This window comes from Brachypodium distachyon, chromosome 1 (assembly GCF_000005505.3).
Source record: "Brachypodium distachyon strain Bd21 chromosome 1, Brachypodium_distachyon_v3.0, whole genome shotgun sequence".
In the NCBI taxonomy this organism is placed as follows: domain Eukaryota; kingdom Viridiplantae; phylum Streptophyta; class Magnoliopsida; order Poales; family Poaceae; genus Brachypodium; species Brachypodium distachyon.
Genome location: NC_016131.3, coordinates 9,647,952 through 9,663,824, shown reverse-complemented (window position 1 = coordinate 9,663,824; position 15,873 = coordinate 9,647,952). Strand labels below are relative to the sequence as shown.

At 46.8% G+C, this 15,873-nt stretch overlaps 1 protein-coding gene across 1 annotated transcript; it reads left to right on the top strand.

Moving 5' to 3' along the window:
• Positions 1-10,775: 10,775 nt before the first annotated feature.
• LOC100836083 (transcription factor bHLH18) lies at positions 10,776-14,910 on the top strand. The gene is made up of 4 exons (XM_003559553.3): positions 10,776-10,978; positions 11,100-11,737; positions 11,888-12,268; positions 14,443-14,910. The coding sequence occupies exons 2-4, from the start codon at positions 11,114-11,116 to the stop codon at positions 14,548-14,550; spliced, it is 1,113 nt and encodes a 370-aa protein (XP_003559601.1). The 5' UTR covers positions 10,776-10,978; positions 11,100-11,113; the 3' UTR covers positions 14,551-14,910.
• Positions 14,911-15,873: the final 963 nt, after the last annotated feature.

Below are 15,873 nucleotides of genomic sequence, written 5' to 3'. Positions count from 1 at the left end.
GGGTAGGGTGTGCGTGTGTGCGTTCATAGGGGTGAGTGTACCCACGTGTTGTGAGCGTCTGCATTTGCACCGTGTTTCTAAAAAAAAGGAGAAAAACTCTTAAGAAAAGATTCGAGTAAGAGTTAGCTAAGAGTCGACCTTTAAACATTGCAGAGATATGGCAAGAACTGCTAAGGTTGCACGAAAGATGGAAGAAGCACAGTGAAGGTAAGAGTGAGTCATACCTACAATAGGCTAGAAAACATCCATTGTTATGGGTTGAAGAGGAGGAATCCGATGAAGATATCTTCATGCCAAGCAAAACGGGTAAGAGTTCTTCATCGTCCAAGGTGAAGAGTACTGCACCGTCGAAGCGAAAGAGCACATCATCGTCCAAGGGGAAAAGTACATCATCGTCTGATGAAGATATCTTCGTGCCAAGCAAAACGGGTAAGAGTTCTTCATCGTCTAAGGGAAAGAGTACTGCACCGTCGATGGGAAAGAGCACATCATCGTCCACTAAGCAGCTCAACAACGAGTGGTCAATTTGTAGCCGTGTAGAGTTGAAGCCTCGTCGCTCGCCCTTTACCATTTCCACACGAGTTGCCTCAACAAGCCGTGCGAAAGGTAAAAGGCCAGCCCACTTCAAACTGCATAAATAAAATGAACATGCAAGGGATGAATAAATAAAATGGACATGCAAGGGATGAATGAATAAATACCGCTGAATCCAGGCATGGTGTATTATCCAATTTTCCTTAGGAGTGCGCGTGACAAGGGGCTCGACACTCCCAGGATGCGCCACCAATCGAGCAGCCCGATGCTTACTCTCAATCTCCGAAGATAGCAATGATACTCTTCCATTTTGTACCTGCAACATTTATAAACATAGTTAGACATACAATACAAAGTTAAGCATAGTTAAACCGAGAGTACATATTAAAACATAGTTGAACAAAGCTTACAAATTAACACATAGTTCCACACAGAGTACAAATTAAAACATAGGGCACAAATTAACACATAGTTTCACAGAGTAGAAAATAAAACTTAGTTTCACAGAGTACAAAATAAAACTTAGTTCCACATAGAGTACAAATTAAAACATAGAGTACAAATTAACACATAGTTTCACATATAGTACAAATTAAAACATAGTTCCACATAAAGTACAAATTATAGCATAGTTCCACACAGAGTACAAATTAACACATAGTTTCACATAGAGTACATATTAAGGCCATAGTCTAGTTTCTTCCTCTCACTCATCGTCCACGTCTCCCTCTTTCACGGGCAGTAGCTCCGTCAGTACCGAAAGTTGGACAATAAGTGTCCCTATGGCTAAAATGGTTGCGTAGAAAATATTGTCGTGACGGTCCTCCGGCTTCAGATTCATCCATATCATTTCGGATGCGCCTGGACGGGCGTCTGCCTGTGCCTGTCCGCAGTAGCCCGGGGTCAGGGATGTACCGCCTTTCACCAAGGGTTACCTTGTTGAAATTGCCCATTGCACGAAACCCTAGCATCTCACTCGTCCATGTGTTAAGCACAGACTCTTTCAGGTAATAGGGAGACACAAATGAGATTGCGTCCATCCCTAGCTCCCCGCAAGCAGCAAGTACATGTGAGCAAGGAAGGTGAAGCAACTTTGGTTTGTTGCAGGTGCACTCACACGTTGGCCACGCTTCATTTCCAATCTTCACCTTGTGTCCTCAATTCATTTCCAACGCCGAACTTGTCAGTTGGCAAGCGCACCTCAAACCTGTGTTCTTGATTACCGATGGCGACGACAGTATGAGACCTAGCTTTTTCCATCTTCTCATCGATGTACTTCATAATCTTTTCACAGTATGGTGTATTTGGGTTGTTCATGATATGCATTTCAGTTCTCTGGCGTCTATCTCTGAAATAGTTCACCGTGCCATGGAAAATACCCTTGATGATGTCTCTAAGTGGTAAAGCCCTATTTCCCCTTAGGACAAAGTTGTATGTTTCTGCCAGGTTAGTAGTCATGACGCCGTACCTAGCGTCATGTGTGTCGTGCAGCAAAGACCACCGCTCCAGAGGCTCGTGCTCTATCCTCTGCTGAAAGTTTTTAATCTGCCTCCCAACCGTTCTCCTAGTGCCGGGTGGGTCAAACCTTGGCAAGTCACAAAGCCCAACAGGTTCTTCCTCAGATGGTCCTGTTCCAACTACTGTCTGTGCAGCCACTGCTGCTACATGTGCTGCTACCGCTGCGTTTCGTGCCGCTGTCCTCTCCCTAACATGTTTCTTCGTGAACTCATAAAGATAATCATGTATCCTAGTATACTTCCATTGTTGGTTCTGTTTGCAGACTTTCTTGAATAGATTCATAGACTTGTTCCTGAACTACGAGAAGAAGTTGGCCCCCAAATGCCGCATGCACCGACGACTCTGCATGTCCTGCCATGGAGTTTGTTCATCAGGCCCAGGGTTTGTCAGTGTCCTTATCGCACTGAGTATGCCTGCATGTCTGTCATGAAGGATGTACACATTCGGCTTATCATGCACAACTGCTCTCTTTAGCTGCCTGAAAAACCATAACCAACTTTTAGTGTTCTCACCCTCCACGAAAGCAAATGCGAGCGGAACGATTTGATTGTTGCCGTCTTGACCAATGGCAGTCAAGATCTGCCCCCTGTATTTGGCAGTGAGAAAAGTGCCATCTACGCATATCACCGGTCGACAATGATGGAAAGCTTGGACGCATACACCGAAAGTGAAGAACAGTCGTTGCAGCACCCTTACAGTTGGATACTCTGGGTGCACGAAGTGTTGGATGTCGACATAGATGCCTGGATTACGGGCTTGTAGTGTATGGAGGAGGCGGACAACCGAGTCGTACGAGTCATAAAACGAACCAAATCTTTCCTCAAGAGCCCTCTGCTTAGCCCTCCAAGCCTTGCCATACAAAATGTTGTACTTAAACCTTACCCTGACCTTACGCATGATGGCCTTCACTTCCATTGCTTTGCTCTCCACTATCTCCGTGTAAAGCAACCGAGCAAGAAGCGTCGACGAGAGGTTACGATGGTCTTGAAGGATACTGGGAATGACACATGTGTGCAACACCAAGTCAGTCACAACCCAATCTGTGTCATACTTAGGAACATAGCCATACACCCTTCCGGGACAATCTATTTGTTCACACTCCATTGTCAGATATTTTTGTGAAGAGACTGTTGTTTTGAAAACCCTTTGCGTGGACATTGCCCAAGCAATTATTGCATCCTGCAGATGTTTCTTGTCAGGAAATCTAGCACCCTTCGCAATGTTGTTCTAATGATATTGCCATGCAGAGTCGTGCCCATCGTTCACGGTCATAGCTGAAGAGAAGTCCTGATTCCATGATGCGGGAATCGGCACCTCCTCTTCGTCCGACTCATGAGACTCATTGTCATAAGAACTATGACCATCTGTATCTTCATCTTCCATCTGGTTCTGCAAGTGACCATCTTTTTCGTCCGCATCTGCCTCGCCAGTGTACTCATCCTCTCCTACTGTCCCAGAGTTCTGGCCTGATTCGTAACCACCACCTCCAGCATTCGACACAGAGTTTGCATTGGACAAGCCATAACCTGATTCACTCTCGCCTTCAGCTGGATTGGTCTCATGAGCGACAACATGGATTAAGGTGACAGGTGTAGTTTCCCTTTTCTCACAACTTTCTAACTAGCGCACCCACTTTGATGTCCAGTCTATCGGCCTCAAAACCCAAAAAATATTTAAACTTGACTTGGTCCACAATGCTTGCACACGGACGGTGTATGTTTTAGGATTGAGTGCTAAACATCCTACCAACCATTCCTGCAACTGACTAAACGTGCATGTTTGAGGGGCCGTTAGATTCAACTCCACATACTTAAACTGACTCAGATCAGCTTCGTGCTCTGTTGTTAAGACAGTACCGGAACAGTAGTAAAAAACAAACTTCACTACACCGGACATCTTTGATGCCTAAAAAAATGTTTAGACGCGTCAAATACTAAGCAGTACGGCATATAAAAAATATTAAGACCGTCAAATACTAAGCAGTACGGCATATTAAAAATATTAATACGTGACAAATGCTAAACAATACGGCATATTAGCGTCAAAAACTAAACAGTACGGCATAAATAAAATCTAGCCCATCAAAACATATTACTACCGGCCATACTATTTAGACGCGTAAAATACTAAGCAGTACGACAGATTTAAAATATTAATACGCTTCAAATACTAAACAGTACGGCATCAAAAAAAATCTAGTCTATCAAAACATTTTACTACCGGCCATAATATTTAGATGCATCAAATACTAAGCAGTACGACATTAACCGTTGCCCAAAATAATAAGCACTACCAAACGCTAAAACATACATTTTATATATACATACACACGTATCCTCACAAACATATACTTATAGGATAAATACGTGAGAGATTAGGACTTACCCTTAAAACGTGTGAACCCCAACCTCGAGCAGTCTCACAGTCACCGGATGAGCACTACCACCACCTCCAAACTCTTCCAAACCACCACCATTGCTCCAATTTTGCACCACAAAATTAGCTCTACATGGCCTATGAAAACAGTAGATCGAGGTGTCTTTGGGTGCCAACTAGGTAGGGGATGCGATTTTGTGGGTTAAATGGGATCAAGATGCACTAATTTGGGCTAGAAAATGGGAGCATTTGAGGAGAAAAGGAAAAACAGAGAAGAACGGAGAAGAACACGAGCAGGAAGAAGAAGGGGCTCGGGGGCGTCTGGGTGGGCTCGCGCACGGGATGGGAAGGGAGGAAGGGAAAGGGAAAAAAAGAAAAAGGAAGATTCCGCCGGCCCACCAGGTGCCTTTCGGCCATGGCTAGGCCGACTGGCCTGTCGGCCAAGGCTAGGCCGACTGGGCTCAGTCGGTCTGAGCCAAACCGAGCGCCTCGTGGGGCCCCGCGCGCCGAGCAGCCTGCCTCCAGTCGGCCTGGCCGAGGCCGACTGAGCCTAATCGGCTTGGGCCAGGCCGACTGGGTCCATTCGGCCTGGGCGATGCCGAGCCCATATTATTTTTGAAATTTTTAAAAAACGCGTATTATTTTTAAAAATGATTAAAAAAATCATATTATTTTTAAAAAAATTGCCATGTAATCGTGGAGTCAATAACTCACTCGGTACACACAAATGAGTTCTCATACATATCTTGATTTCCTCGGCGAACATGAGATACTCCACATATAATTAACAGTTGTGGTGCCGTCGATCCAATGATATTTTCTGGACAAACAAACCTTTCGCGTGCGCGCTGTACGTGGATACGGTCACGAGGACGCCGTAACGCTTAAATAATCCGGCAAGAGATTCTTACTGGATGGCCGCAATTTGCACAGCGCACTGCGTGCAAAGCAAGAGAAACAGAGCGCATGTGCACGTGATTCTTACCGGACGGCCGCCGGTGCTCGATTAAAATTTGTCAAGAATGATTCATCGCCGCGATGATTTTGTTAATTTAGAGCAGTAAAAGATAAGCAAAGCACGCAGCCACGCACGCATGCAGCAGAATATCATGCGTTTACTTTTGCTGGCACGTCCGAACAAAAACGGCACGTCGCTTTACTGCAAAAAGTCGAGGGATTTGACGGTCGACTCGACGCCTACACTCGCCCGATCCAATAATCGAGTTACTGATATGTTCAGGTAATCCTATCATAGTTTAATTTCCCGTTGTGAAACACGTTCCTACTGCTGTGTTAAACCATTTGGAAATCATACATGCTGCTCCCTCCGACCCATATTACTTGTCTCAATTTTACCCAAATATGAATGTATCTATGTTTAAAAAACATCTACATACATGTAATATTTCGACAAATAATTTCGGTAGGAGGGAGTAGGTAAATATCTGCTGGTTGCTACAAATAAAATTAGTTATATTTTTTGCTATAGATAAATTACACTATAAAATAGAGCTACTCCTATCAAATATTAGTGGAATTTGGTATAATAAAAAATATCACTATTGTAAACAGAAGTAAGTAATTCTTATTTTTACAATAAAATGAGACCACAACGAAAGAGAACCCCCCCCCCCCCCCCCTCCATAAAACCGTATGAAATGGCAATTCAATTTGGACGATTTATTTTCAAACATAAATTTCCTTATTATTTATTTCCCGTGCATGTAGGTAAGTCGCTCAATAAAATACATCACTAGTAATAAGTCCAAAATGATAATATGGAAAACTAAGTTATGTAGAAAGAATACATGAACTAGAGAAAGCTAAACACATGAGAAGAAATTGATAGAATTCAGACGCCCATGCAACACTACTGACAGGACAACGATGAAGCGGCCAAAGTGGCAACTGACTAATTTTTGCTCCATTGAGAACCTGGAAGTATTATATCGCCGTAAGCTAGATAGCCACACTACTACAAAACACAACATATGTGATGGGTCATCAGTGACGGGTCTTTCCCGTCCGTCACTGATGACCCTCATCAGTAACGGGCATACCATGCCCGTCACTGATAACATAACATCAGTGACGGGCGTGCCCGTGCCCGTCACTGATGACCCCTTATCAGTGACGGGCACACCACGCCCGTCACTGATGATTACTCATCAGCGACGGGCGATAGGATTCAGACGCCCATGCAACACTGCTGAGAGGACATCGGGACCAACGATGAAGTGGCCAAAGTGGCAACTAACTAATTTTTGCTCCACTGAGAACCTAGAAGTATTATATCGCCGTAAGCTAGATAGCCACACTACTACAAAACACAACACATGTGACGTGCGGGAAAGGCCCGTCACTGATGACCCTCATCAGTAACGGGCATCCCGCCCATCAGTGACGGGCGTGGTATGCCCGTCACTGATAACACTTCATCAGTAACGGGCACGGGACGCCCGTTAGTAATGGCCCAATTTAAAAATCTGCAAAATTCACAAAAATAAACATCAGTGGCGGGCCTTACAATTGCACCCGCCACTGATGTTCTCTAGATTTTCAGGAGTACTAAGAAGCACAGATTCGTCTGCTGTCACCCTATTGGCTGAGCAACAGAGGAACCGGATCCACAGGCCCACATCTCTCCCTGCCTCCCCGATATTTTCTCCTTTCCCCATCCTCATCCCTCCCAATCTCTTTTCTCTCTCCCTCCTCTTTTCCAGCCGAGCGGCGATCTCCCCCATCCACGGGCTCCCGAGCTCCCTCCCTCCTCCTCCGCTCGCGCCGCCACCGCTCTGACGCCGGCCCCGCTTCCCATGCCGGCCACCGATGACGGACAGGGCCGGATCCGGCAGCCCCCGGCCTCGCCCCACCGGATCTGGCCTTTCTCGGCCACCCAGCCACCGGTAAGTCCCCATTCCCGTCTTGGTTTTCTTTCCTCCCTCTTCCTCTCTCACTCTCCCACTCTCTCACAAATGCAGTCCGGCATCGAGTCGACGGCGTGGTCAAGGAGTCGACACGACGGTCATGGAGTTGACGGCGCCATCATGGAGTCGAAGATCTCCAGGTCGGTCTCTTACCCCTCTCATTTCTCTCTTTCTGCAGCCCCGGTTTCCCTCTCACTCTCTCTTTCTCTAAACTCTGAAGTGGAGTGCCATGGAGCCACCGTTGTTCTGCCGATCTCCTCCAGCTGCCGCCGCCTGCGGTGCGGTGAGGTCAACGCCGGGCTGCTATGTGGATTTGGGGCTGGCCAGGGGCTGGCCCTTTTTTTTATTTTTCCAAATCCATATCAGTGTCGGTCGTTGTGTGTGACCGTCGGTGATGAGGCACCCATCACGGACGGGCAGGCCGCCCGTTACTGATGGTACCCACATCACTGGCAACCACGTAGTGACGGGTGGTCTGCCCGCCAGTGATGTGGTTTTTTGCCCGTTACTGATGAATGCTTTTGTAGTAGTGCTAGTAGTATGTGGAAAATGAGGGTGGCTTGCCCTGGTCGACATGACGCGATTGGAACTACAGCGAGAGTGCCTATATTCTCGTTCTCGATTTTCGTCTTTGTTTCGAATGTATAGTTTTATCACGGTCCTTGGAAACAAACTTCTCTTGATCCATCCTTCACATTAATTTTGACGTTCTTCCACATAATCGTGACGAAATTGTAGAACACCATACCTTTTCAAGTTAGACTAATATCATAGGTTTTGAAAAGCCGCATGGGATGCCCACCTCAGACAGTGGGAACCAAGTATCGTTGAACGCACCATGCCGGGGACACAATCCTTACAAGAAAAGCTATGAAGTCGTTTCTCCGTTAATGAATCGACAGGAAAAAAGACAAAAGGACATGACATGAGAACAACTGACTCCATGGACTAAACTGCAAAGCGTATGCCAGGATGAGGACGGAACCAGACACCAACCTTCTAGACGATGTTTTCTCCATCACCAAGATGTCACCGCAAAGAATACATAAAGAGTAAATTTCAAGAAATCACAGTTCTTGAGGCAAGTTTCTCACAGAACCACACTTTTCGATAATTTTCTCGCAGAACCACACTTCTTCGGACTAATCTTCTCAGTTTACCCAAAACCAATGTTTAAGCGCATTTGACACTTTTCCTTATAGGTGGGGCCCACTGTCAGGTCGCAGCCCATTTCTGCATTAAGCCCATGCATATTTTCAATTTCACTTTTTAACTTTCTTCATCCTCTCTTTTCTCTCCCCACAGAGTTCCCTTCAACTCCTTCGTCCCCTCCAGTGCGCCTCCCCCCGCCGACCCGCGGCACTCCCCTGCTCTAGCCATCGCGAGCCGACCTGCGCCCGAGCGTGCCGTCCTCCGCGCCTGCTGCAGTGCCCGCACGAGCGGGCGGCGGTGGCTCTGGCAGAGCTGGCGGCGGCCGCACAACGGAGGCATCGACGGTGGCCGTGCGGAGGTCGCCAGGCACCGGGGAGGGCCACTGGAAGTATGATGGGCTGCCTAGGAGGTCGTGGCGGAGCCCCTCGACGTGGCAGCAGCGCGAATCTATGGTAGTGCCGGCCAAATCGAATCGACAGCGGCATCCCGTCCAGGACGGGGAGCTCGCGCGAGAGATGGGCCGAGCGCGATGCGGGTGTCGAGACGGCCCAAGATTGGGATGGGCTCATCCGCGGTGATTGCTTTTCAAGGAAATTTGATCCCGGTCTTTGTTTGTGTCGGAGTTGGAACAGGGGATGGTAGAAAACTAGAGTAGCAGCTATATACGGTCCATCCGGCGGGACTCCACGCGCAGTGCAACAACGAACTGGATGAGGGGCGACAGCGGAGTGTCGGGGCGTAGGCCGGCAGGAGACGGGGAGGTCCGGCCAGCGGTTAGGATATCGAGAAGGGAGAGAAGAGGAAGAAGAAGGGGGAGAAAAGTGTGTGAAAGAAACAGGGGGGTTACCACATAAATGGGCTGTGACCTGATAGTGGGCCCCACCTATAAGGAAAAATGACAAATGCGCTTAAACATCGTTTTCGGGTAAACTGAGAAGATTAGTTCGAAAAAGTGTGCTTCTGCGAGAAAATTATCGAAAAATGTGGTTCTGTGAAAAGCTTGCCTCAAGAACTGTGATTCCCCTGAAATTTACCCATACATAAACCTTACAAAAAAAATAGAAAAGTAGATGTCAGCCTTGATCTGTGATTCCCCTGCCTCTCAATGCCAGATTAGCTGTGATTCCCCTGCCTCTCAATGCCAGATTAGCCGTCAGTGATGAGCGAAACCGCTGGAGATCGAAACTTCCTGCAAAAATGACGGTTAGGGTTTTCCCGTGGCTATTGTTAGGATTGCCTTCTTTTTTGAGAATCAATTGTTAGGGTTAACCATTCTACGTCCATATTGTTCATGTTGTTTCATACATTGGTGGACCGTCCTTATTGGGCTTACCACGGGAGAGCAAGGGTGGCAGTGCGTCGAACGACATGGCGCACACTCTCTGTTGTAGTAATAGCTGTAACTTTCTGGTGAGGTCAAAAGAAAAAGGAGTTGTAATCTTTTGGTACTTCTCTTCAGTCCTCTCAATTCCTGCTGAATTATCTAGCTGCCCCGTTAACATTTATCTAGCTGGATCACCCAATTATTGCGAAACATATGTACAGTACATAGTATACCCTACGTTCAGAATTAAAAATTATTGCAGGGACTGATTTTCTTAGTCGTATGGTAGAAGCTCTACATTACTACACAGGCTCCACACATTGCACTTAGTTTTGTGGTTGGTTGGTCGGGTGGCAGATAATAATTTTTCTATTTTATCGTGGGGCAGCTAATTAAAGAAGATTATTATATTATAATTTTTCCCTTCCGTGCCACAGAAACTAAAGACATCAGCATTGAGTAGAAAATTAGTTTTCACCGCAATCAACTAAATTAGCACATCCAAATCTGTACGGATCTTTACACGATCCCTAGCATGGTCGTTTTTTCCTGCAAGTCAGAGGCGGAGACAGGCCTCAGGCAGTCCAGGCTGCGGCCTGAGGCGTTGAATGTTTTTTCTTTGTTAATTCTAGTGATTTGCTGCAAGTGTCACTTTGAAGTGAAAGATGTGAGCCCGGCCCGAGACTAATATGATGCCAATCAGGAACGAATTATACCACCCAAAAAAGAAAACATTGCTCCAGAGATGAATGGGGTCAAATCGACGTATATATCGGCCGTGGACATCAGCTGTTGTATTCTAGTTCACCTTTGCCTGGAGTGTATACATCACCTATATTAATATTGTGAGGGGGGGGCGGGGGTGCAAAATATCATTTTCCTGATCTGATTCAAGCGACATAACCAGAATCGCAGGAAATTATTGTTTACACCCAATCTCCCATCAATGGTCATTCGAAATTAGGGAGGGCCTCAAGCCCTCAAGTGAGCAAGCGCGCATTGTAGATTTGCAGTGACTGGTAGTACAGCTGGCTTTTTATCTATAAAAGGCAAGCGCACTCTGCTCTACGTACTCTTCTCTGGGTGTGCTTCTCGTCACAAAGTAATTGCAGGAGACTATCTAATCTTACTAAGGGAGCGATTTGAGGTAACTTCAGTTTTCTTATTCCCTTGCAAATATCTAAAGTTCTAAACAACTCCTGTATAAAAGAAGAAACAGGTTCGTCCTGGTCTTGTGGAATAACCAATGATCTGGTCATATGGAGCAGGTCGAGGCAAGGACATGGACGAGTCAGCCCTGTTCATGGAATGGGCCATGGAGACGCTGGAGCACGAGCACCTGCTGCCGCCCGCCGTCGTCAGCGGCGGCGGCGACGAGGCGAACTTCCCCTCGCTCCAGGCGCTCCGCGACGTCTCGCACGCAGCGCTCGTCCTCGAAGAGCTGCTCACGGACGCCCACGCCGCCAACAGCGGGAGCTCTGGCGACACAGACGGCGGCAGCGGAGGCGGCGTCCACTTCTCGTCCACGGCGCCGGGCGCCATGGATCAGCAGCACGATGTCTGGCTGCCGCCTTCGCCGCCCGCGAACGCGAACGCGAGCGGCAATGGCGGCGGCCCCAACGTTAGCCTGCCAGGGCCCGTGATGAGCTGGAATTTCAGCGCCGCGTCCGCGCAGCCGGCCGCCGATGCCGGCGCGCCGGACGCGGCCGCGGCCAGACTTTATGAGCCCGGCTTGGCGTCGTCACAGACATCGAGAAGAGCCTCGGCGAACAGCACCGCGAGCACGGGGCACACGCCTACTCCGGCGCCGTACGCGCAGGACCATATCATCGCGGAGCGGAAGCGCCGGGAGAAGATCAACCAGCGCTTCATCGAGCTCTCCACCGTCATCCCCGGCCTCAAGAAGGTGATCCTCCCATCAAACTGAATCATCAATTGCACTGGCTGCTTCCTGTTCTTCTAAGTACAGCACTACACGTCTTTGTGTCTTGCTACCTACCTAGCTCTCACATGGAAATAGTAAATCTCACTGCTAGTCTGCTACTGTTGGGTGCAGATGGACAAGGCGACGATCCTGTCGGACGCGACCCGGCACGTGAAGGACCTGCAGGAGAAGATCAAGGCCCTGGAGGCGGCCAGCGGCAGCAACAGCAGGAGCGTCGAGACCGTGGTGCTCGTCAAGAAGCCCTGCTACGGCGCATCAGAAGACAACGGCTCGTCAGGGGCGCCGGCGCCGGGGAGGAGCCTGCAGCCGCTGCCGGAGATCGAGGCGCGGTTCGCGGAGAACGGCGTGATGGTGAGGATCCTGTGCGAGGACGCCAAGGGGGTGGTGGTGAGGGTGCTGTCGGAGGTGGAGGACGGGCTTCGCCTCAGCGTCACCCACGCCAATGTCATGGCCTTCACCGCCTGCACTCTCATCATAACCATCACGGCCAAGGCAAGTGCTTTCTTCCTGCTGTTAATTAATTCTGGAGATTTTTATAAGCGACACATATGTTGGACCGATCGGAACCAAATTAGGGGAATGGGTTGGCTTTTTTTTTTTTGAACGCAAGAATGGGTTGGCATTTTTGTGTGCCGGACTTGGATCATACAGTACTACCAATCAACCACAAAATATTGAACCATACCCATAGTTGTACTATAATGGGCTTAATCTAATTTGTACGAGATGTGTAAAGCTATCATGCACTATCAGGAGACCAATAATTTGTCACACATGGCAACATATATACAAAAGGCCGGCCAGTACTATCATTTAGCATGCATATTGTAATCCCAACCATTTCTGCACGTTTTATTTTATCCTGGTTCTTGTACAGCACTAGCTAGCTAGCCAGAGTCCAGACACAAAACGCATAATGCTGGATAGTAAAACTCACTACATGTAGTTATAGTTTGTCCGACAAGTTTCTAAACAAGCTGGAAGGGAAATAGTGTACATACATGGCTTGTGGTAACAAAGAGATTTTTTTTTTGAGGCATAGATAAGTAATCCCTCCGATCCATATTAATTGTCAAAATATTACATATATATCTAGACATTTTTTAGGCATAAATACATCTATATTTGGGCAAATTTGAGGCAATTAATATGAATCGGAGGGAATAGGTAAAAAGAGTTAGGAGTACCTCTGTTTACTTTGTGACATTTTTCTTGATTTCATAATCGGGTCTGTCATCTCAGAAACTGCCGTTAGTAAGCCGACCAAGATACACATCATAATGCCGATGCAAACTTTAGATGTACAAGTGTGCTAATGGCAATTGTCTATCGATGATGTGCAAATAATGCCTAAGCACACAATATCTCTAATGATGTGCAAACAGAAGATCAATATTCAAGGCTCTTATCTCTCATTAACCTAGGAATAAGATTTGTCTCATTCTCAGCCTCCTCCGTGGTTAATTACAATTAATTACTCCATCTAAAGTATATTGATAACTGCATAGTAATTACCTGGTAATATCGCCTCCCTTGTCGGCTGGCCAGTATTATGTCCTAGTTATGTTTTTTTTGGCCTCTTCGTGCCCGGATTGCACAGAACCATGATTTTATTAAAAAAAGGAAAAAACATGCATCAAGATTGCACAAATTATCGGCTTACAAAAAGAGATAAAAACCCAAGGCTACCAAGGTACAACACACATTTGTACACGCTGCCTGATCTAGCCAGAGAGGCGGAAGACCATGAGTTTTCACCCGGAGAAATTGCAAAACTTGTTGTATATGCCGATGCCATGCCTTCAATCCTCTCTACTGGACCGTGGCTACACACTCGTGTTGGCCATCTCACACCAAGAAGGCCCCAATCCACTCGCACCATGTGATGAAATGTTGGAAGCAGTTTTAGAACGCCGGTGTCCGCACAACAAATTAGTTGTTGCCGCAACAACAGTGATTGGTTCCCGCCACAAGAAGAGAACGGCACGCAGACAGAAGATCATGTATGCCTCAATAGGGAGCTACGTCAGATCCGCGCAACACCCAGGAGATCAACCGGTCGCTTCCGCAGCCACTTTGCCTGATCTAGCCCACTGCTGGCCCCGCCGCCGCGTGCTACACCACCGAGGAGGGACATCTGTGATCTGGACCTTAACGAAGCCAGGCAGTCGCTTCTTGGCAACGTTACGATGCCACGAGCACGTGGCCATGTTGTCTCCCGGGTCTGGAGCACCGCTCGTAATCCACACCGGCCACCATGAGAACCACCTATATATATTAGAGGTAGCCTTGTTTGTCGCCGCCATCGTCACTGACGACCACGGGAGCTCGCCTGGCTGTCATCTCATGCGGCGACAAGGGGGGAAGGAGATGAGATTAGAGTAGCGCGGCGGCTTATGTATGTGAAGTATTTCAACATATATATTAAAACTCACTCGATTTGATCTCATTTATTGTGAAGTCTCCATATATATCTGATGAACATCGTTGATGAAACAACAGGAACATGCATTTTTATCAAGCTAATCATTGCATTCGATCATATTTGCTACTCCATCCGTTCCGAAATAACTTTACTTGAATTTGTACTATACAAATCCACGTCCCTTAAGTGCGACGGAGGAAGTATATAGAAACATATCAATTAACTTGATTGTTCTCTTCAGGTGGAGGAAGGCTCCAAGGTCACAGCGGAGGAGGTCGTAGGAAGGCTGAACTCTGCATTGCAGCAGCATAGCACCAGCACTTCTACTGAAGAAACAGGGAACTACTAAGGACATATGATCACGACCGAGTACCTCGTTTTGCAATAATTAATCGAAAAATCTATGCTCGGATTTCGGTGTGATGCATCAACTAGCTGCACGTAGCTCTGTGTAATTATATAGTGGTGAGACGGAGTGCGTGCGTGCGTGTTGACGACAATGTCTGAACCACAGATTGGCAAGCTTTCGCGAGAACATCATCACCGTCGATCGACGCCAAAATGTGCTCGATCGCTGTTCACGAGGTAGTCGAGAATCGAGCCGACTGTCCCAAACGAAAACGACTGCCCGCGCCAGTCGTAAAGTCTGCACCACCTCGATTTGTAGGTGTATAAAACAATAATATATACTAGGAGTATTTTTTTTTAATACTTCCTCCGCCCCAACAATTATAAAGTCTGCACCACCTCGATTTGTATAAGTATACAAATCCATGTCACTTAATTTGGGACACATGGAGTATATTGTCCTGGAGTGTGTGTATAGACGCCTTTTTGTACAACCGGGAGTAATTACCCCCTAAGCATCTACCGGGTTAGTGGGTTGCGGTAGAATCCAACACGCAGTAACTAATTGATTTTGTAATTAAATAGTCTAGATAATTATGTACTAGTACAACAACCTCCTTCTTTCTAGCCGGATGGATTAGGATGCTATTGATTTTGCTTATATATACCAGACCAGCTGAGAAGGGTGGGCGGATGGGTGGCTTGGCAGAACATTCTGTTGTGAATGCATGTACATCACACCAACGATGGAAGTATATTCTACGCATGCATGTACATCTCCGGCCGGCCACACGCATGCATGTACAGCGGGGATTATCAGGAAGAGAATGGCAGTGATCTAGTAGTATGTTTAAGAGAAGTAGTATGCATGGTGGGCCGTGATCTAGTAGTATGTTTAAGAGAAGGTAGTATATTAGAAGGTAGTATGTTGTATAACAGAAGGTAGAAGGTAGTATATTAGAAGGTAGTATGTTGTATAACAGAAGATAGTATATTAGAAGTTAGTATAACAGAAGGTAGTATATTAGAAGGTAGTATGTTGTATAATAGAAGGTAGTATGTAGTATAAGAGCACGTAGTATATTAGAAGGTAGTATGTTGTATAACATAAGGTAGAATATTAGAAGGCAGTATGTATATTGATTCAAGAAGAAAATATGTAGTACTACATTCAAAATTAATCATGTGTGCGACGTATGCATCACAACCAAGAAGAATATTAGTTGCTTCTACGTGGCCATGTACACGAGATGGCTGGCTAGATATGATCTTCCCACGGACGCGCTGCCGTAGAATAATTTCAGGCCTCTCGAGTTACCAGTGG

What these genes read in the sequence shown, in the direction of transcription:
- LOC100836083 (XM_003559553.3), top strand. Translation starts at nt 11,114, where the DNA reads ATGGACGAGTCAGCCCTGTTCATGGAATGGGCCATGGAGACGCTGGAG. An exon ending in TCATCCCCGGCCTCAAGAAG is followed by an intron (nt 11,738 to 11,887) that starts GTGATCCTCCCA and finishes TGTTGGGTGCAG; the next exon opens with ATGGACAAGGCGACGATCCT. An exon ending in TCATAACCATCACGGCCAAG is followed by an intron (nt 12,269 to 14,442) that starts GCAAGTGCTTTC and finishes TGTTCTCTTCAG; the next exon opens with GTGGAGGAAGGCTCCAAGGT.